Source organism: Macaca nemestrina, chromosome 9, assembly GCF_043159975.1.
Source record: "Macaca nemestrina isolate mMacNem1 chromosome 9, mMacNem.hap1, whole genome shotgun sequence".
Classification (NCBI taxonomy): Eukaryota; Metazoa; Chordata; class Mammalia; order Primates; family Cercopithecidae; genus Macaca; species Macaca nemestrina.
This window is the reverse complement of record NC_092133.1, coordinates 126,648,496-126,670,541: the sequence shown is the minus strand read 5'-3', so window position 1 is coordinate 126,670,541 and position 22,046 is coordinate 126,648,496. Positions and strand designations below refer to the sequence as shown.

Here is a 22,046-nt window from a genome sequence, read left to right as displayed (position 1 = left end):
GTGTGTGTGTGTGTGTGTGTGTGTGTGTGTGTGTGTGTGTGTGTGTATGTGCAGTCAAGGTCTCGGGCAACCAGGCCAGCAGTTATGCTCTCGGAACATTTGCATACTTAGTCCCAGAGCCTTCATTCCGAGGTCTCCTTATCTGAGGCCTCGAGCAGAACTTCTCTGCCAAGGCCTCCTTGTTTGGGGAGGTGTGGGAAACCCTGAAGACCCTGACAACACTTGAAGAGTGTGCCACCCTGACTCAGTCCCCAGCACTTTTCCACTACTAACCCTCCCTGCTTGCCCTTCCCTTAAGGACAAGGATTCCCTCAACAGTGAGAGGGCCCTCACATCTACACAGATCCATGGGCAAATGGAACCGGGAGAGTGGCGTTGTCTCTGCATTTAGATTCTTGCCAGTGACACCACCGTAAGTGAGTGAAGGCTTAACTCCTTTGTTTTTGGCTTGTTGCCTTAATTAGCTACTTTGATGCTCTGACAGCTGAGCTTTCTCTTTTCCAGCTCTGCTGAGACCCTGACAGTAATAACACTGAATAATGTCCTAAAAAATTGATAGCTTCATTTATCTGCAAAGACATATTTTTTGTGTCTCACTGCCTCTTCCCACTCCAATTGCATTATTACTTCTACACTGCAAAGCTTTACAACATTTTCACCTATTTTCTAACCATAGTTTTCCTCCTAACATGGCAGCTTCATTCCTGGGTTTTCTACTTTGATTCATCTCTTGCTTAGCTAGATTAAGTGATGGAGTCATCTGTTCCAGAAGGGCTCATGGATGCTATATTGTAAGTTTCATTTTAGGAAAATTTTAATCTATTTTTACTAAGAGTTTTTGTTCCACTGGAGTCATTCTCTTCTTCAGAGGCATTAATGATATTTATCATGGATCACTCTGTCTTTGGTAGCTAGCATTTACTCTACAATATGTAACTGGAGAAAGTGAAGAAAGAGATCAGAGATTGTTTTTGAAGCAATAATAGTCAAAGCCCCCAAATTTGATGAAAATTATAAATAAGAAAAGCACCACAAGGTCCAAGCACTACAAATAAAGAAAAACATAAAAAGCACATCAAAATAAAACTTTTCAAAACATGTGATAAAGATAAAATCTTAAATGTAGACAGAGAAAGACACAATATATTAAGAGGAATGAAAACAGAAATTATTACAGACCTTAAGTCAGAAATTAAGCAACCCAGCTAACACTGGAAAGTATTAAAAGAAAACAAACAGATTTTTACAAAAATATCTTTCAAAATGAATGGAATCAGAGATTCAGTGGGCCAGGCACAGTGGCTCATGCCTGCAATCCCAGCACTTTGAGAGGCTGATGTGGGAGGATCAGTTGAGCCCAAGAGTTTGAGACCAGCCTGGGCGACACAGTGAGACCCTGTCTCTCCAAAAAAGAAAAAAAAAAATCCGTAAAAAATTATATTTCACAATGAAGACAAAATAAAACACTTTTTTACTCAAAAGTACCAAGGTAATTTGTCCCTTTCTATATATACCCAACAAGAGACACTAAAGAAGGTTTTTCAGGAAGAAGAAAAATTATATCACATGCAAACTTTGATCTAAAACACAAGGATAAAAAGTGCTGAGGCATGGTGCAGTGGTTCACGCCTGTAATCCAGCACTTTGGGAGACCAAGGCGGGTGGATCATGAGGTCAGGAGATCGAGACTATCTTGGCTAACACAGTGAAACCCCGTCTCTACTAAAAATACAAAAAATAGCCGGGTGTGGTGGCAGGTGCCTGTAGTCCCAGCTAATCAGGAGACTGAGGCATGAGAATGGCGTGAATCTGGGAAGCGGAGCTTGCAGTAAGCTGAGATCAGGCCACTGCACTCCAGCCTGGGCGACAGAGCAAGACTCTGTCTCAAAAAAAAAAAAAAAAAAAAAAAAGCTGAAAATTGTAGATATATAGATAAATGTAAAAGACTTTTTGTGCTTTTTAAAAGTTCTGTAATAGATACTTGACTACTTAATCCAAAAAATAGTAACAATGTATGTTGGTGGCTATAACATTTTTAGCGGTAAAATGCAAGACAAAATATCAAAATAGACCAGTAGGGGAAATTGGAGGTATACTGTGAAAATTTAAACATAAAGTGGTATAATGTTATTTGAAGGTGGGCTTCCACAAGTAATAGATGCATATTGTAAACGCTAGAGAATCCAATAAGAAAAAAAAAACAAAGATAGATATAGATATGTAGATATTTTAAAAGAAATTTCAGTTTACATTGAATAAATACTATGACTAATTATCTTAAAAAAGACATTAGTGAAGAATAACGAATTTTTTAAAAATCCAAATAGGCAAGAAAAGAGGGAAAAAGAAACAAAAGACAGATTAGAGAAAAAGAAAACAAGTAACAAGGTAGTTAAATTAAGCTCGACCATATTCTAACAAGAATAAATGTAAATGTTACAAAACTCCAATTGAAAGGCAGAGATTGTAAGACTGAATAAGAAAAAAGATCCAACTATATTCTGTCTACAATAAGCCTAACTTAAATATAAAAATATAATTAGGATAAAATTAAAAGGATGAAAGTATATGTGCAAACAAACACTTTCAAATAGATAGCCTCAATAACCTTATAGCAATTTGAAAAATTAAATTCATAAACACCTTCCCAAAGGAAAAAAAAAAAAAAAAAAAAAACTCCAGGACCAAAAGGCTTTACTAACAAAATTCTATCAAACGTTTATTGAGGAACTAATATCTGTTCCTCACAAACTCTTCCAGAAAATATGACCCTACTATTATTCTAATACTGAAACCATACTAAAACATTATGAAGAAAACACACAAAAAAAATGCAGGTAAATGCAAAAACTCTTAATAAAATATTAGCAAACTGGATCCAGTACTACATTAAAAAGATGATTCATCATGACTAAGTAGGATTTATTCCAGGAACTGCAAGATTGATTTAATATTCAAAAAAGTAATTAATATAGTTACCATATTAAAGCATTAAAAGGAAAAATAATATAGTCACATCAAAAGATTCAAAAAACACATTTGAGAAAATTCAACACCAATTCATAATAAAAATTCTCAGAAATCAGATGTTAAGGAACTTTCTTAACCTGATAATAGGCATCTACAAAAAACTTTAACATCATACTAAATGACAAATGACTAAATACTACACTCCTAACATCTGGAAAAAAGCAAGATATCCACTTTAACCCTTTTTAGTTAACATTGTACAACAGATCCCAGACAATGCAATAAGATAAGAAAAAAAAAAGTCACAAATTGAAAGGGAAAAGTAAAATTGTCTTTCAAACAATATAATTGCATATGGAGAAAATCCTTTAAAAATTCATTTTTGCCAGTGAGACTAATACGTGAATATAGAAGCCACAGGATACAAAGCAATAAACAAAAATAAGTATATTTTTATATGCTAGCAACAAACAATTGGAAAATGAATTTCAAAAAGACTCACCTGTAATAGCACCAAACCCCACAAATATTTAGGGAAAATTAACCAACATATGTGTGAGACTTATACACTAAGTATTAGAAAACATTGCTGATAAAAACTAAAGAAGACCTGAATAAAAGGAGATACCATATCTGTGCACTGGAAGACTCCATTTTATCAGGATGTCAGTTCTCCCAAAATGAATCAGTGCAATTTCAATCAGTTTTTTTTTTTTTTTTTTTTTAGAAATTGGCAAGCTGATCCTAATATTTACACAGAAATGTAAAGAATAGTGCAGCCAAATTAACCTAGAAAAAGAGAAACAAAAGTTCAAGAACATAACACTGCCTGAATTCAATATATACTATAAAGCTACAGCAATCAAAACAGTGTTATTGGTATAATAATAAACATAAATATGGCCGGGCGCGGTGGCTCACACCTGTAATCCCAGCACTTTGGGAGGCCGAGGCGGGTGGATCACGAGGTCGGGAGATCGAGACCATCCTGGCTAACACGGTGAAACCCCATCTCTACTAAAAATACAAAAAATTAGCCGGGCGAGGTGGCGGGCGCCTGTAGTCCCAGCTACTCGGAGGCTGAGGCAGGAGAATGGCGTGAACCCGGGAGGTGGAGCTTGCAGTGAGCCGAGATCGCGCCACTGCACTCCAGCCTGGGTGACAAAGCAAGACTCCGTCTCAAAAAAAAAAAAAAAAAAAAAAAAAACACATAAATACTACTGAAGACAGAGTTCAGAAATAGACCACACATACATGATTTTTTAACATAAAGGCACCAAAGAAATTGATTAGGGAAAGGACATTCTTTTCAGTAAATGGTTCTGGGACAACATTATGTCCCCTTGTAAGAAAACAAATAAATCTTGACCCATACCTCACAATCTACACAAAAAGTAACTTTAAATGTTCAAAGACCTAAATGTAAAACTAAAACTATAAAATTTCAGAAAACAGGAGAAAACTTGAGTAAGCAAAGATTCCTTAGGACACAAAAAACATGTCCTCTACAAGAAAAAACAAAAATGGTAACGTCTGTGTTTTGACAGACATAGTTAAGGAAATAAAAAGAGAAGCTACAGAATTGGAGAAGATATTTGTTATGCATATTTCTGACAACTTAAATCCAGAAAAGATAAACAACTCTCACAATTAAATAATAATAATACAAACACCCAAATAATAAAAATTGGGCAAGAAATTTATTGACAGAGAAGATATACAAATTGCCAATAAGCACACAAAAAGATACTCAACCTCATTAGTCATCAGGGAAATGCGAATTAAAAACCATAATACCACTACATGCTCACTAAAATGGCTAAAATTCAAAAGACCAGCAACATCAAGTGCTCGCAAGGATGTGAAATTTCTCAGTTAAACATTAATAGTGACAATGTAAAATGGTAAAAACACTTCAAAAACTTGGAAAATTTGGTATTTTCTCATAAAGTTTAATAAATGTAGGTATTTATCCACAATAAAGGAAAACTAAGATCCACACAGATTTGTACATAAATGTTCACTGCAACTTTACTTGTAATGGTAAAAAACTAGAAATGATTTAAATGTCTATAATAATGTGAATAGAGACACATATTGTAGTATATGATATTCTATTGTACAAAATATTACTCAACAATAAAAAAGAGCAAACTACTGATACACAACAAAATATGATGAATTCCAAAACCATCAACACTAAACAAAAGCAGTTCCACTCAAAAGAATTACACTCTTATGATTTTATTTGTGATATACTAGAAACGGAAAACTTAATCCATAATGAAAAGAAAGCAGATCCATCGTCGCCTGGGTTGAGGTTGGAGACTGACGGAAATGTGGCACTAAGAACAACTTAGCATGATGGAAATGTTCTAAGTCTTGATTGTGGTGGTGGTAGTTACACAGTTGATGATTGAGTCGAAACTCAAACTGCCCACTTAAAATTACATACAATAAACTACATGTTTATTGCATGTAAATTATGGCTTCATGAGAAAATTTGTTTGTAAAATTTTCCATGATAAATTAGGAGAAAAAACACAATTTCTTTCTTTCTTTTTTTTTTTTTTTTTTTTTTGAGACAAAATCGCCCAGGCTAGAGTACAGAGACGCGATCTTGGCTCACTGCAACCTCCGTCTCCCAGGTTCAAGGATTCTCCTGCCTCAGCCTCCTGAGTAGCTGGGACTACAGGCTTATGCCACCACAGCTGGTTAATTTTTGTATTTTCAGTCGAGACCAGGTTTCACTATGTCAGCCAGGCTGGTCTACGAACTCCTGACCCCGTGATCCACCTGCTTCGGCCTCCCAAAGTGCTGGGATTACAGGCGTGAGCCACGGCGCCTGGCCAATTTCACATTATTTTAAAAATAACTCAACATAAATCAGTGTTTCAATACTTGTGCTGAAGTCACCACAGGTGAAAAAGGTTAACCTTGATAGGTTTGCTAAAATAAGAAGGATTCAGTAAAACCCAGTGATTTTCTCCCTTGTTCTTACTGCATACTATACATACTATGTAAGTATTTAATATAAGTAAATACTTTTTTGAAGTTTGATATCACCACAGAACAAGAATTTAGAAGTCAAGCATATCCTTACATTTCAATTATTTCTCTGAGAGACCAAAATATTGATCTCCCTCTCTATAGCTGGACATTTTTTTTTTTGAGAGGGAGTCTCGCTCAGTCGCCCAGGCTGGAGCGCAGTGGTGCGATCTCGGCTCACTGCAAGCTCCGCCTCCTGGGTTCACGCCATTCTCCTGCCTCAGCCTCCCGAGTAGCTGGGACTACAGGCGCCCGCCACCACACCCGGCTAATTTTTTGTATTTTTAGTAGAGACAGGGTTTCACCGTGTTAGCCAAGATGGTCTCTATCTCCTGACCTTGTGATCCATCCGTCTCGGCCTCCCAAAGTGCTGGGATTACAGGCGTGAGCCACCGCGCCCGGCCGCTGGACATTTTTTTTAAAGCATGCTATCTTCTGATAGGATATAAAATGTTAATTCCCTTCTCCTGAACTCTTAAATTTATATATGCTTTATCTTCCAATTAAGCCACCAGAAACCAGTATTTGCCAGTGTTTTTCAATCACATTTCCCTTGCTACATACTTATTAAAACAATGACAATTACTCACTTCAATTGTCTTGGCAAGTAACTGTGTGTGAGGAAAATTATACTTGTATACTTCATTAGCGACAGTGTTGACATCAACGGCAGCCACCACTTCTGCAGGTATACAGCTTTCTGTAATGACAAATGGAGTATCTTGAAAAGAAAAGTCCTTAAGTTCATTATAGAAAGAAATCAAAATAGCAGAATTTAGTAATCCATTTCTTTACTTCCTCATGCATTAGCCTGATCTCAGACTGTCAATGGAAGGTCAGCCCGGGGAAGCCAGGCATGAAGTGAAATATTTGGACGTGGACTTCTGGTTCATTTCTCTAAACAGCATTCCAATGCTAAAGATAAGATTTAAATATTTTAGTCTTACCTCTTATATTTGCTTTCCTCCCTCATTAAGAGACACACTTATAAGTCAAATAGAAAGTTTTCCTAAGTTAAACCAAAAATTGAAAAGTGAGGCATATTCTAAAAGCCCTATGATTTGGAACTTTATATAAATAAATTACCATTTGTCCTGTACCTTCTCACATTAATACAAAGCTGCTTCACAGTACCATTGAAAATGCTTTAAGTTTTTTTTCTTTTTTTTAGTAACAGCTTTATTGAGATGTAATTCACATTTGACAAAATTCACCCAATTAAAGCTTACATAAGTTTTTAAATGAGATGAACAATTAATTGGTATCCAAATGTAAATGGTTCATTTACCAACATCTTAAATGTTGACAGACCAGGAGACAATATAAGAAGAATAAGGGAAACAATTATAAAGGAATGTCTTCACTGCCCTTCTGTCTTGCTGGTGAAGAAAAGCATTTTCAAAATGTTTTCAGATTCAGAGAATTCTAGCATATTCTTTAATGTTAATCAGAATTGAAACTCCACAATTGCAGCCATAGCTGTATTTTAAAATGACCACCCTCTTTCCCCAAACATGTATAAAACCAATTATGTGTATGCCCTGACCCAAGTCAGGAAAAAGTGTGAAGTTTTAAAAATAAAAGTATTTGAGACTTAAGAAAATCATCAGAGAAAACAATACAATATTATGTAGTAGTTCCAAGTAGCCATTTCTTTAACACCATTAGCTGCTTAATAGTTAGCTGCTTAGCTTAGCCCAAATATCAAAAAAGGAAAAAAAAAAAAAAAAAAAAGAATGGTGTGAGAAACTAGGACTCATGCAGCAGACACCCGGAAATAAAAGCAGACCACAGGAGACAGGGCAAGGAGAAAGGCTCACATACACTCAGAAAACAATCATAACCTTCCACTGAGGCCTAGAAGAGATGAAGCCAGGAAGAAAAGAAAGGCACAAATGTCCCCAAGGATTTATACTAAATGGCTGCTAGGCTCAAGACACTCAGCTAGGACCAGTTATCCCCGAGGTATCCTGCTGAAAAGTAAGATTCCCTGTGTGCTGCAAACTTGGTGGTCTAATTAGTAATGCCATAGACAGCTGCCTCTTCTGCATTTAAGTGTAGTAACTAGTTACTGGCCTCAGTATAAAATAAATTTAAGGTTATAAATCATATCTGTTAAAGTCATCAGATCTTGAAATACAAATCAAGAAGCCTTCTAAACAACAGAAAATACTAATATATAAGGATCAATTTGCAAAATCACAAAACTATCATAATTCAAGTCAAGAATTAAGCTACTACTAATCACTGTAAGAGAGCTGACAATTAAATAGACTTCATTGTACTATTTTACTGTTTTGTTAAATATGTTCTAATCAGCATGATGTAGCCTGCTTGTATTTCCACTATATATGAAGCGAACTCGGATTGCCTGACGTTGGTTAATAGGACTTTTATCTTTTTTTCAGGTTGAGTGAAAATGTACAGTGATGTGCTGAATCTGTACTATAATCAATAATTAATTTTATGTTCTTGTGTTATATGCCTGGAGGTCACAAAAACTGACAAAAATCAACTGCCAAATGAGTGTTTCATATAGTGATCCAAAAACTGATGAACTGAAAGTTCTTTCTCAGGAAAGAATAGATTTTCAAAGCCGATAAGCCCATGCACTGCTAGCACGCATCGATGCACATATTTTAGACTGTTATAAAATTAGGACTTACTGCGTAACTTAAAAAGGTATTTCCACTAAGAGAAATGGATATACTAACATATTACTGACACTAATTCAACTTGCCTTCTCAAAATAGAATTGGGGGGCAGTTATTGTTTCTAAGGAAAAGGTTAAACTTATAGATAAGTTTTAAAAAGCAAACCTGTCAATTCTGTCAAAATTTTAACTTGAGCTCCAAAGACAAGTTGTCTTGATATTTCTTAGTATACGGTTTAAATCTATAATCTCCAAAATTCTTTACTTTTAAGTCACTATATAGATTTTGAAAATGTATAATTAAAAATATCAAAGTGAACATAATTCTATAGAATTTTGCCTATGTGAGCTCCATCACTTGAGTGATCCAAGAGTAGTAATTCTCAAACAGGAGGCAGAATTTGGGAAAGGGATTTGTGAATATCTTCTCATTGAAATAGAGGAAGAGGATGTGTTTTCAGTACTTTGACATATTACTTTGCCTAGACTTTATTCATGATATTTCAGTTATTATTCAGGATTTCATATTTATTAACAGGAAGCCTGACTTAAAAAAAAAAAAAAAAAAAAAGGTGAGATATCCTACTTAGAGAAACATAATTATTTTATTTTATTTATTTATTTATTTATTTATTTATTTATTTATTTATTGAGAGAGCGTCTCACTCTCTTGCCCAGGCTGGAGTTCAGTGGCGTGATCTTGGCTCACTGCAACCTCACCTCCCAGGTTCAAGCAATTTGATTCTCCTGCCTCAGTCTCCAGAGTAACAGAAACTACAGGCACATGCCACCACACCCAGCTAATTTTCATATTTTTAGTAGAGACAGGGTTTCACCATGCTAGCCAGGCCGGTCTCGAACTCCTGACCTCAAGTGATATGCCTGCCTCAGATTTCCAAAGTGCTGGGATTACAGGCATGAGCCACCATGCTTGGCTGAGAAACACAATACAAATTATTTTAAAAGGTTGTCAGATTGGCTCTGTAAGGAATACATAAGGACATCACGCTTCCATTTATATGAGGACTAAATTTAAAAGGTAGATTTAGTTATTTCCAGAGAGACTTCTAGGTGAGATGTTAGAAATGTCACTGAGGATACATACATAATTCTTGCTTTCAATATGCTTATTACCAAAATAGACAAGAAACACACACACACACACACGAATAGCAATACTTTCCTTTCTTTTTCTGATGATTCTTTCTGGAAAAGCTGCAGGGAAGAACTTTTGGTTGGTAGTAGTGAAAAGCTTTGCAAGTTCACACTTTTCTTGACTTTCCTAACCAAATAAATCAAAAAATTTAACTGTTCTTGTGTAGTTATTAATATGGGGAAAAAATCAATATTTACAAAATGTAAATACAAATGTAAAAAATGTAATTGTAAAGATATTATGCTAGATAATATAATGCAGTTTGGAGTTTTGAGGAGGACCTTGAGAAAGAAAATTAAGGCATAACTAGTCCACTCTGAAATAAGGAAAGATATTTTTAAAATTCTGTTCCTTCTTTATTATTTATTTTCTTTTTTTTTTTTTTGAGACTGAGTCTGGCTCTGTCGCCCAGGCTGGAGTGCGGTGGCCAGATCTCAGCTCACTGCAAGCTCCGCCTCCCGGGTTCACGCCATTCTCCTGCCTCAGCCTCCCGAGTAGCTGGGACCACAGGCGCCCGCCACTTCGCCCGGCTAGTTTTTTGTATTTTTTAGTAGAGACGGGGTTTCACCGTGTTAGCCAGGATGGTCTCGATCTCCTGACCTCGTGATCCGCACGTCTCGGCCTCCCAAAGTGCTGGGATTACAGGCTTGAGCCACCGCGCCCGGCCTATTATTTATTTTCTAATATATATCTCATATAGGTGAGTAACTACTGAATTACTCATTATACTCATACCTGAGACATTTAATCAGGTATGTTAACACTGACATCTAGTTGTAAGATGAAATATCGGTTGAATACATCCAATGTCCTTTCATTCAAAGTGCTGCCTCAGTTAGGAATAAAAGTACTAAAGAACGTACAGACCTATAAGGATCTGAACTTAATATTGCTGCCAAATGTTTTATCACTACTAGTAAAGTATACTGCTTGGTTCTTTTTAAAAGTTCTTGCACTTTTCTGGGTGAGGTGGCTCACACCTGTAATCCCAGCACTCTGGGAGGTCAAGGAGGTTGCATAATTTGAGGTCAGGAGTTTGAGATCAGCCTGGCCAACATAGTGAAACTCCATCTCTACCAAAAATACAAAAATTCGCCGGGCATGGTGGCACACGCCTATAATCCCAGCTACTTGGGAGGCTGAAGCAGGAGAATCGCTTGAACCCAGGAGGCGGAGGGTGCAGTGAGCTGAGATTGCGCCATTGCACTCCAGCCTAGATGACAGAGCGAGACTCCGTCTCGGGGAAGGAAAAAAAAAAACAGTTCTTGCATTTTAAAAATTGCTGATAAATTATTTCCAAGAATAAAATAAAAAATACATTAAAAATATTTTTCAAACATCCAATTTCCTTAGAAAGTTTCCATAGAAGTTCAGCTAATAGTCAAAAAACAAAAAATTTACTTTGTGTCAAGACATACCTTAGATTATTATTGCTACTAATACCTGACTAAATATAAGAGACCACCAGCCAAAATATGGATAAGAACTGCTGAAGACCTATGAAATTTATCGGGGGGAACGCCACCCCCGATATTTACTGTGGGTTCTTTTCTATTTCCTAGGCATCCCGGCTGCTTTGAGAAATGAAGGGAAAGAGTATGAGAGAGAAATTTTAAAGCTGGGTATCCGAGGGAGACATCACACGTCGGTAGGTTCCGTGATACTCCCCGAGCCGTAAAACCAGCAAGTTTTTATTAGTGATTTTCAAAAGGGGAGCGAGTGCATGAATAGGGTGTGGGTCACAGAGATCACATGCTTCACAAGGTAATAAAATATCACAAAGCAAGTGGAGGCAGGGTGAGATCACAGGACCACAGGATGGGGTGAAATTAAAATTGCTAATGAAGTTTCAGGCACACATTGTCATTGATAACATCTTATCAGGAAACAGGGTTTGAAAGCAGACAACCTGTCTGACCAAAATTTATTAGGCGGGAATTTCCTCGTCCTAATAAGCCTGGGAGCGCTACAGTAGACCGAGGCTTATTCCATCCCTTCGGCTTCGACCGTAAAAAGCGGTCACCTTAAGGGGGCCATCTATAGACCAACCCTCAGGGCACATTCTCTTTCTCAGGGATGTTCCTTGCTGAAAAAAATAATTTAGCGATATTTCTCCTATTTGCTTTTGAAAGAAGAGAAATATGGCTCTGCTCCGCCTGGCTCACTGGCAGTCAGGCTCCAAGTCATATCTCCCTTGTTCCCTGAAGATTGCTGTTATCCTGTTCTTTTTTCAAGGTGCCCAGATTTCATATTGTTCAAACACACATGCTCTACAAACAATTTGTGCAGTTAACGCAATCATCACAGGGTCCTGAAGTGACATTCATCCTCCTCAGCTTACGAAGATGACGGGATTAAGAGATTAAAGACAGGCATAGGAAATCACAAGAATATTGATTGGGGAAGTGGTAAGTGTCCATGAAATCTTCACAATGTATGTTCAGAGATACAGTAAAGACAGGCGTAAGAAATTATAAAAGTATTAATTTGGGGAACTAATAAATGTCCATGAAATCTTCACAGTTTATGTTCTTCTGCCATGGCTTCAGCTGGTCCCTCTGTTCGGGGTCCCTGACTTCCCGCAACAGAAATTATCACATCCTTGACACTGTATCTTAGGAGAATTTATTTTTCAACAAAATACCAAAAGACACACCAGAGCCAGAGAAGTGGTGTAAGAGAGAAATATGGCAAATTAATGTAAAAAAAAAGGAGCACACTGAAGGAATTTACATGGAATGGAAAATAAAGATGTCGGCCGGGCGCGGTGGCTCAAGCCTGTAATCCCAGCACTTTGGGAGGCCGAGACGGGTGGATGACGAGGTCAGGAGATCGAGACCATCCTGGCTAACACGGTGAAACCCCGTCTCTACTAAAAAATACAAAAAACTAGCCGGGCGAGGTGGCGGGCGCCTGTAGTCCCAGCTACTCGGGAGGCTGAGGCCGGAGAATGGCGTGAACTCGGGAGGCGGAGCTTGCAGTGAGCTGAGATCCGGCCACTGCACTCCAGCCTGGGCTACAGAGCGAGACTCCGTCTCAAAAAAAAAAGAAAATAAAGATGTCATGTCAGATAATATAATGCAATTTGGAGTTTTGAGGAGGACCTTGAGAAAGAAAATTAAGGCATAAGTAATCTTTCTGGTACGTCTCTAGGAAAGTCTATTTAAAGTCATGTTGATGTCATGAGATAGCTAATACAGCTTCCCCAGCCCCTCAACCCCTAACCTCGCACCAGCCCTGAAGCTTGCCTCAGCAGAAGAGAAGAGAAAAAGCAATTTAGTTATCCACTTTCAGCAGGTGCTACAGAAAGGCCACATAGTCCAGCATTACCCTTAGTCCTGAGGATGCAGGGACCTCAAGTTCCAGGGGCATAAACTGGTCTCTAAAGAATATAGGTAACAAATGCCTAGGCTATAGTAGATGCTCAATAATTATTAAAATTCATATTCACTGCTTGGCATTTATCTGGAATATTATAGATTAAATAGATAAAATAATAATGATAATGATTATTCTAATTAAAATTCAAAAATCAAAATTAAAACAATCGTTATCATTATTAAGGTTAGAAAATTAGACCAGTGAGAAAAGCTTAAGACTCATACTGTTCATCTGGCAGATGAACTGCAGGAGAAATATTTTTGAAAGAGTTCCGAGTAATGTAGGAAGAGATCTTCACAAATGACAAAAACTAGCTGATTCTAATCTCTACAAAAAAAAAAGGAAAAACAGAAAACGGGCTAAAATTTAATCCCATTGATGGGAAAAGCTTTCCTGACCTTGCTATCAAACCCTAGAATGAAAGAGAAATTGGAGGGATTGGGGAAAGGATTTTTTTAAGACAGGGCAAAAAAATTTTCTTCCCAGGATATTTATTACTCATTTTATCCAATGTGGAGGAAGATAGTCCCACTAAAGCAAACCTCTAAAGATACTTTCTACCCCTAATACTCTATGAGCATTTAGGTAAGAAGGGTAGGTCTTCAGATCATCTTTTACTACCTACCATTATTGACAAAGATCTTGGCCTTTTCACCCTAATTCACTGGTTAGAAATTAAAGAACTGATTCAAGAGAAGTGCTCTTTTACGGTTACCTTTGTCTATTAATTTGCCTTTCCTAGATACTACTTTTAAAATAACTACTAAGGAATAAAAATAGTAAGTCTCTAAGTAAACTATGACAAACAATATAAATTTTCTCTTTCCACCGGGTGCAGTGGCTCACGCCGTTAATCCTAGCACTTTGGGAGGCTGAGGCGGGTGGATCACCTGAGGTCAGGAGTTCGAGACCAGCCTGGCCAACATGGCAAAACCCTGTCTCTACTAAAAATACAAAAATCAGCCAGGCATGGTGGTATGCACCTGTAATCCCAGCTACTCGGGGGCCTGAGGCAGGAGAATCGCTTGAACCCACAGGGCAGAGGTTGCAGTGAGCTGAGATCACACCACTTCACTCCAGCCTGGGCAAAAGAGCAAAACTCCGTCTCAAAAAAAAAAAAAAAAAAAAAAAAAAAATTCTCTTTCCATATTCAGTGCAGAGAAAACCTGATTTGTAGGAATCAACATGAAGCAACACTGCATTAATGCTTAATTTTTTTCCTTCTACTTATAACTGTCTATTAGGAGAGAAACATATTTCCCAGACAGAGCTGGACCTTAGGTGAAATAGTCCCATGCCTTTTTTGATGATAATCAATCTTCAATTCCCTTGTCGCTCTTCCCATTTCAAACTACCTAGCAATATGCAAAACTCAACACTAAGCAAATGAGTACTTAAGAAACAGTATGAAAGGTGGATAGCAAACATCACCTTTTTCCTATTATAGAACTCAAGGAACTTCACAATTTCTTCTTAGTGCTCAGTCCCTTTGAAGTAAATTTTATATCAAATTAAATTTTGCTAATGAAATTTTACTAATATGTTTTACTAATGACTCAAAAATATGATTTCTAGTTATACTATCTCTGCAAAAATTATCTGCATATCCCAACATTTATTTCTTCCTCCTCTTCAATAACCAAACATCAAATTTATTCACTGTGGCAATGCACCCTGCTAAAAGGATATCTGCCACCCCTCTACAGCTAGATGCAGCCGTGGACTAAGGTCAGACTAATGAGACAGAATAAGTGCATCAGACTCTCAGAGAGTGTTCTATAAAGGAAGAGAGTGGTAGTTCCCTGTGCTTTCTGGTCTTTCCACTGGAGGTTTGGAAAGCAGATGTAATGACTTGAGCTTCATTCGCCATGATGGACCATGAAGGCTGATCTGTGCACTCTCATCACACTCCAGTTCACTCTTCTGTCACATTTTTCCCAGGACAGTGGCTCTCTCACTAGACTGGTCGATCATCTTAGTGCTGACACCATGTCTCATTCATATGGGTACTCTCAGCACCCAGGCATTGCAGTAATTGGCACAGAATAGGCCCTCAATAAACGTCTACTGACTGAATACATACAAGAGAATGAGTGAATTTACACTTCCTAAAATCAACTCCTAATTATTATTGATTACCCTCCTTGTTGTCCTGTTTCTGAGAACACTGCTAGCTTAAAAAGTATTTAATAAGTCTGATCTTATATGACTATCTCAATGCTCATTCTTAGTAACTGTTTGACATTTAGGTCAAATTTTTTACCTTGGAAACACCTACAATGAAGTTCCCAGGATAACCTACAAAATTCTATTTATCTTACAAATATCTTAAATATAGTCCCAATAATGCTATTGTCAGGCAGTAAGTAAATATCTGTGAGATTACCTATCATGTACTGAGCACTCTAGTGAGGATACAAAATGAGTGGACATTTGTTTTCTGTTTTACAAGCATCTGGCCCTCCTTTTCGGGCAATAGTCCCAAATTTTCTTTGGGGGAATCTTACCTCACTCATACTCTGCTGAAGTGGTTCCGACGGCATCAAATCCCTCTTTCCTAGCTTCTAGAAGTCTGGGTCAAGTGTCTGAGCCAGTAAGACTAGCCAGACCGGTTTCAGGATGGGCATGCAACTCAAAACAAGCCAATTAGGCACAATAAGAGGGGACCGCTGGCTATTTCTTTTGTAACTATTAATAGCAAGAGTTGCTTGATCTTTCTTACCAGTTTTAACCTTGGATGGATATAAGTTCAGAGGCTACTACAGCCATTTTGATGCAATAAGGGGAGAATATATATAAAAATGCACCCAACCTAGAAGAAACAAAGCTGAGATACATGGAGAAAAAACTAGTTTCTGGTGACATGATTTGAGTCACTGCTTCAAGCTCTACCCCTAACTGGGCCTACATTTGGACCTGGTCAATTAAATGAGTCCATATTTACAACTTTTAGGAAATCAGTCTGAGCTAAGCTTCTGTCACTCGCAAATAACACTTCTAAGTGGCATTCAAGTGAACACACACAAATATGCCGTTTGTTCCTATGAGGAGAAGCATTTCAAATTCCAAACTGGCAAATAGAGCAAAATGAATGCAAAAGTCCCATAAGTAAGTAATTAACCATGCATCTACAAAATAGAAGCATTCTTCTTGATAAAACTGTCCTAAATTGAAGAAAGAAGATCAAGTGTCTTCAATTTGGGAAGTAAATACCCAATTACCTATTTCTACATATGGATACTAAATACAACAAATACAAAGAGAGAACTACTTATAAACTATAGTTCCCATGTCTTTTAAGGAGCACAGAATATTTTCAGTTGCCCAGTCTCACCAATTCTTACAAAGTTCAAGTCCTGAAGGTAAAACAGTTAAAACAGAAATTTCATTACAAGCAATTCAAAAACGCTGAATTTTAAATGATCGATAAACATATAAAAGACGCTTAACCTCACCAACAATGACAGAAATCCACATTAATCAGTTTTACCTAGCAGACTGGCAAAGATTGAATAAATGAACACTGTATAATGCCAGCAAGGATTTAAGAAAATGAGCTCTCCCTCATGTCATTTGTAGTATAAATTGATATAATTCTTTTGATTATTAGACCTAGTTATACTACATCTGGAAATGTTTGCTAAGAAAAAATGTAGACAAGTATGTAAAGATACAAGTATAAGATTACATACATGTATGAAAATAGAGATGTTACAAAGATAACATCCATACTTACTGTCACAAAGTGATATCCGTATTATTTACTACATAGAGCAATTACGGAATATCTTGTTGAGTAAAAATTCAAGTTTTTTAAAGTGTATGTGTATGTGTGCACCTTAAGACAGAGAATGGCAAATATCAACAAAGGCTGGTGGTGAGATTTGGAGGTAATTCTTACTTCTTCCTTTAAACTCTTTTGAATAATTTATATTTTTTTACAATGAAAATATACTATTATTTTATTTATATATTTACTTATTTTTTTGAGATAGACTCTTGCTCTGTTGCCCAGTCTGGAGTGCCATGACACGATCTCGGCTCACTGCAACTTCTACCTCCCAGGTTCAAGCAATTCTTCTGCCTCAGTCTCCTGTACTACAGGCGTGTGCCAGCATGCCTGGCTAATTTTTGTATTTTTAGTAAGAGACAGGGTTTCACCACATTGGCCAGGCTGGTCTCGAACTCCTGACCTCGTAGATCTACCTACCTCGGCCTCCCGAAGTGCTGGGATTACAGGCATGAGCCACTGTGCCCAGCAAGAATGTACTATTTTTATAATTGGCAAAAAGCAAACCAAAAAAATGATTTTTATCAAACAAAAGAATTCAATACTGCTCTTGGTTTTGACCCTGAAAAACAACAAAAGGAAAGTAACAAGGATGACAAGAAAGGTTTGGCTCTTTTCTCAAAGCATGCCAATTGCGCTGTGACCCGTCACAGGCACATACACACCAGTAAACAATTATAACTCATTATAATTACAACAATTATAACTCAGTGCATTATTTTATCTGCCAACTCAACGACCATCAAAAGAAAAAATAAAAATTAAACTACTTTATGAAAGTCTTTTAAAGATCAGCAAGTAGCTAGCATATGACCAAAAAATGTAGGGCTGAAAGTAACCTATTCACACGCTTACAGAAGTCAAAAGATATAAACTACTTAAAAAGTCAAGAAATAAAACACATGGGATCCAGTCAATTACATGTGTGAACAACAGAGACTTTGATTTTGTTTTACATAAATTTGTTTTCAGTGAATGACCACTCATGAATGGTTCCTTACTATAAAATGTTTACAGTCCTCTTTACTGATGCTTTCTCATAATTTATAAGCTGATCATTTCTGACATATTTAAGGAAAAGTCAATGGAAAAAATCAAAAGTGATATAAATGTTAGTACTCTATATCTAGTTAACTGAATTTTTTAAAGACTTGTAAAAGTATAATTATTTTAATAATATTTTATAACCTATAGCATAATATATAATAATTAACTCACAAAGATCCCTAAAATTAGCCTAAGAAAATCCTCTCTAAATTCGTCTTGCCATTCTGAGCCTTCTTTGCTTTATAGTTAACCCTCCTTGAAAGCGTATACTTTTCATCATTATTTACTCAATAAAATTTCAAATCTTACCCTGCAAAACACTAGCAGTATAATTTCTGCTACAGATACCTCTAAAAGAAGAGTTAAGTTTTACAATTTTGCAGTAGGCCAGAAAGTATAGGCTTGTCATAAGACCTATGGACTTCAACTGTCTCACTCATTTCCCCTTTCCAAGCATCCTCCTAACAATATCATTCTCTACAAATCTTTTTCCACTAAGCCATACAGTATTCAACATTAGGCATTATTATTTTATTTTTTATCATAGTTGTCTTAGGGACATTCTTATGGAATGTTTTATTTTGTGTGTGTGTATTCACACATCCTGATGAAGGTTTAGAATATGGATATCTGTTTGTGTATTTATCTCTTTCTCTGCTAGAATTCTGCATTTAAATCCTAGCTTGGCTATTTCCAGTTGTGTGATTTAGGCAAATTTATTTGTCTTTAAGCCTCAGTATCTTCACCTATTCAGAGGATAATAAAGTACCCATGCCAAAGGATTTTCTGAGGATTAAATGAGATAATAACTATAATACACTTGATTAGTGTCTGGCATATAATAAATGTTTGCCATTATTATTATTGAAAGTGCAAAGACTTTTTAAAAATGAGAATATCAAATGCTAGAAAGGACCAGGTTTGATTTAAAACTCATCAATGCAGCACTTCTCAAAAGAAGACATTTATGCAGCTAACAGACACATGAAAAAATGCTCATCATCACTGGCCATCAGAGAAATCCAAATCTAAACCACAATGAGATACCATCTCACACCAGTTAGAATGGCAATCATTAAAAAGTCAGGAAACAACAGGTGCTGGAGAGGATGTGGAGAAACAGGAACACTTTTACACTGTTGGTGGGACTGTAAACTAGTTCAACCATTGTGGAAGACAGTGTGACGATTCCTCAAGGATCTAGAACTAGAAATACCATTTGACCCAGCCATCCCATTACTGAGCACATACCCAAAGGATTATAAATCATGCTGTCATAAAGACACATACACACTTATGTTTACTGCGGCACTACTCACAATAGCAAAGACTTGGAACCAACCCAAATGTCCATCAGTGACAGACTGGATTAAGAAAATGTGACACATATATGCCATGGAGTACTATGCAGCCATAAAAAAGGATGAGTTCATGTCCTTTGTAGGGACATGGATGCAGCTGGAAACCATCATTCTCAGCAAACTATCACAAGGACAGAAAACCAAACACTGCATGTTCTCACTCATAGGTGGGAACTGAACAATGAGAACAGTTGGACAAAGGGTGGGGAACATCACACTCTGGGGCCTGTCATGGGGTGGGGGGCTGGGGGAGGGATAGCATTAGGAGACATACCTAATGTAAACAATGAGTTAATGGGTGCAGCACACCAACATGGCACATGTATACATATGTAACAAACCTGCACATTGTGCACATGTACCCTAGAACTTAAAATATAATAAATAAACAAATAAATAAATAAAAATCATCAATGTAGATGTGAGTATCAATTAACACTCAATATTTCAAGGAATATTTAACAGTATACATTTAAAACCTTAAAAATTACTTTGGATTTTTTAGTTTTACATTTTGGCACATTTCTTAAGGTGTGACAGGCAAAATAATAATCCCCAAAGATGTCCACATCCTAATCCCTGAAACCTGTGAAAATGTTACCTTACATGGGAATCGGGATTTTGCAGATGTGATTAAACTTGAGATGAGAAGATTATCCTGATTTATGCAAGTGGGCCCAGTATAATCACAAGAAGGACTGAGGAAGGTTAAAATCAGAGAAGGGGATTTGGAGATGGAGTAGAGGTCAAAGAGAAGGCTTTGGGATGCTACACTTCTGGCTTCAAAGACAGAAAAAGGATAATGAGCCATGTAGTATGGGCAGCCCCTAGAAGCTAGAAAAGCCAAGCAAATGAATTCTCCCCTAGAACCTCCAGAAGGAATGCAGCCCTGTCAATACCTTGATTTTAAGACTTCTGACCTCCAGAATTATAAGATAATAAATCTGTGTTGCTTTAAGCCACTAAGTTAATGATTATTTGTTACAGCAGCAATAGGAAACTCATAGATGTATAATAATTAGAGATGTAAAGAAAATATTTATATATAGGATAAGTGATGTCATTTTATTTATAATAGTGCAAAATTACGAATGCTCTAAATGTCCCAGTATAGACGATTAATTTGAACAAATACGGTACTTCCATAAAGTGGAGTATCATACAACCATTAAAAACCAAGTTTATAAATTCTACATTTAATGGCAAGGGAAAATATTCCAGATACTCTAAGTAAAGAAAGAAAGCTATAATTTATTTTAATGTTCATGGTCACATTAGAATAAAGATTAAAATTATAATCTAAGGGTTCATTATATTATATATAAAAATATAATGCAGTGTCTATCTCTGCATTAGCATCATTGGTGATTTTTTAAAAATTTCCTTCTCTATTTGTATAGCATTGGTATTGCCCGGTAGAGCATAATCTCTGGAAAAAGGAACATGACTGTCTCGTTCAATGCTGTATCCTCACCATACAACACAGTAAGCAACAAAGAAAAATCACTCCATAGTTAGGTACTGAATAAATGAATATTTTCAGTGTGTCCCAATTTTTTAACAAATGTATTACTAATACTACTAAAAATAAAAAACAAGAAATGCACATAATAATAATTTTTAAATATTAAACTTCACTAGTAATCAAAAATTAAGATACAATTTCACCTACTAAATTATATAGGTTAACATATTATATTGGCATATTTATGGTCACAAAGACATTATTGAATATAAACTAGTATGTCCTTTTAAAAAAATAATTTGACAATATCATCAACAACCTTTAAAATGTTCATGTACTATAGCTTATTCATTACTTCAACAAATATTTGTTGAGCATCCACTATACAATGGTGCTTTTAGGTCCAAGGATACAATGGTGAACAAAATAGAACAAAATGCAACAAAAAAAATCCCCACCCTCACGGAGCTTACATTCTAGAAGAGGAGGCAATCAATTATAAAGATAAACAAGTACAATACAAAATATGATAGGCCGTAATAAGTGCTAAAGTGAAAAACAAAACAGGCAGGAGGATAGGGAGGCAGGGTAGAGGATACAATTTTTGGTACTGAGAACAGTTCACTGTGCATCTTTCTTAACCTTTTTCCGTGTCTAAACACAAATACATTACACACATACACACTGTATGTGCCCAAATATAAGACAAATAGAATAAAAGTTAATCCCCTATTTTTCCCATGAAAATATCCAAAATTAGATTTCTGGCCATTTTCATTATATAAATGTTTAAGGATGTAGCCAAAATAATCAAATGACTTCATATTGTATAATTTATAATTTCAACATATTTTATTTTTTATATTCAGTTTAATTACTATTTTTAAATTAAGTTCTACATTAGTAAAACAAACTGTGTTTTGAATTTTTTTTCACTGGCATGAAGAATTACAGCTCTTAGATGTTAACATGGGAAGGGAAAAGGGTATTTATCCCATTTAATAGGTCTGGCCAACTTGTATTCAATAAATATGTGCTTGAAGAAGCCATCTGAGGTAATCTTTAGGATCTGTTATGAATTTATAAAGATATAATTCGAGGTAATATCTTTAAAAAATAGAGAAAGAATTTCTTATCCCCTGACTACTGAACTGGACAATGCTTATGAAAACCTT

At 36.3% G+C, this 22,046-nt stretch overlaps 1 protein-coding gene across 13 annotated transcripts in view; it reads right to left on the bottom strand.

Moving 5' to 3' along the window:
* Positions 1–22,046, bottom strand: part of LOC105488216 (tRNA aspartic acid methyltransferase 1) — a 61,987-nt gene that overhangs the window by 26,567 nt on the left and 13,374 nt on the right. For 10 of the 13 annotated variants that reach the window (XM_071070427.1, XM_011752085.3, XM_024794870.2 and 7 more), the window contains exon 2: positions 6,609–6,718. In XM_071070427.1, coding sequence (XP_070926528.1) covers positions 6,609–6,718 — 110 coding nt within the window. Of the gene's footprint in view, positions 1–3,580; positions 3,716–6,608; positions 6,719–22,046 lie in introns of those variants that run through there. The other 3 variants (XM_011752088.3, XM_071070429.1, XM_071070428.1) reach the window with 2 other exon arrangements.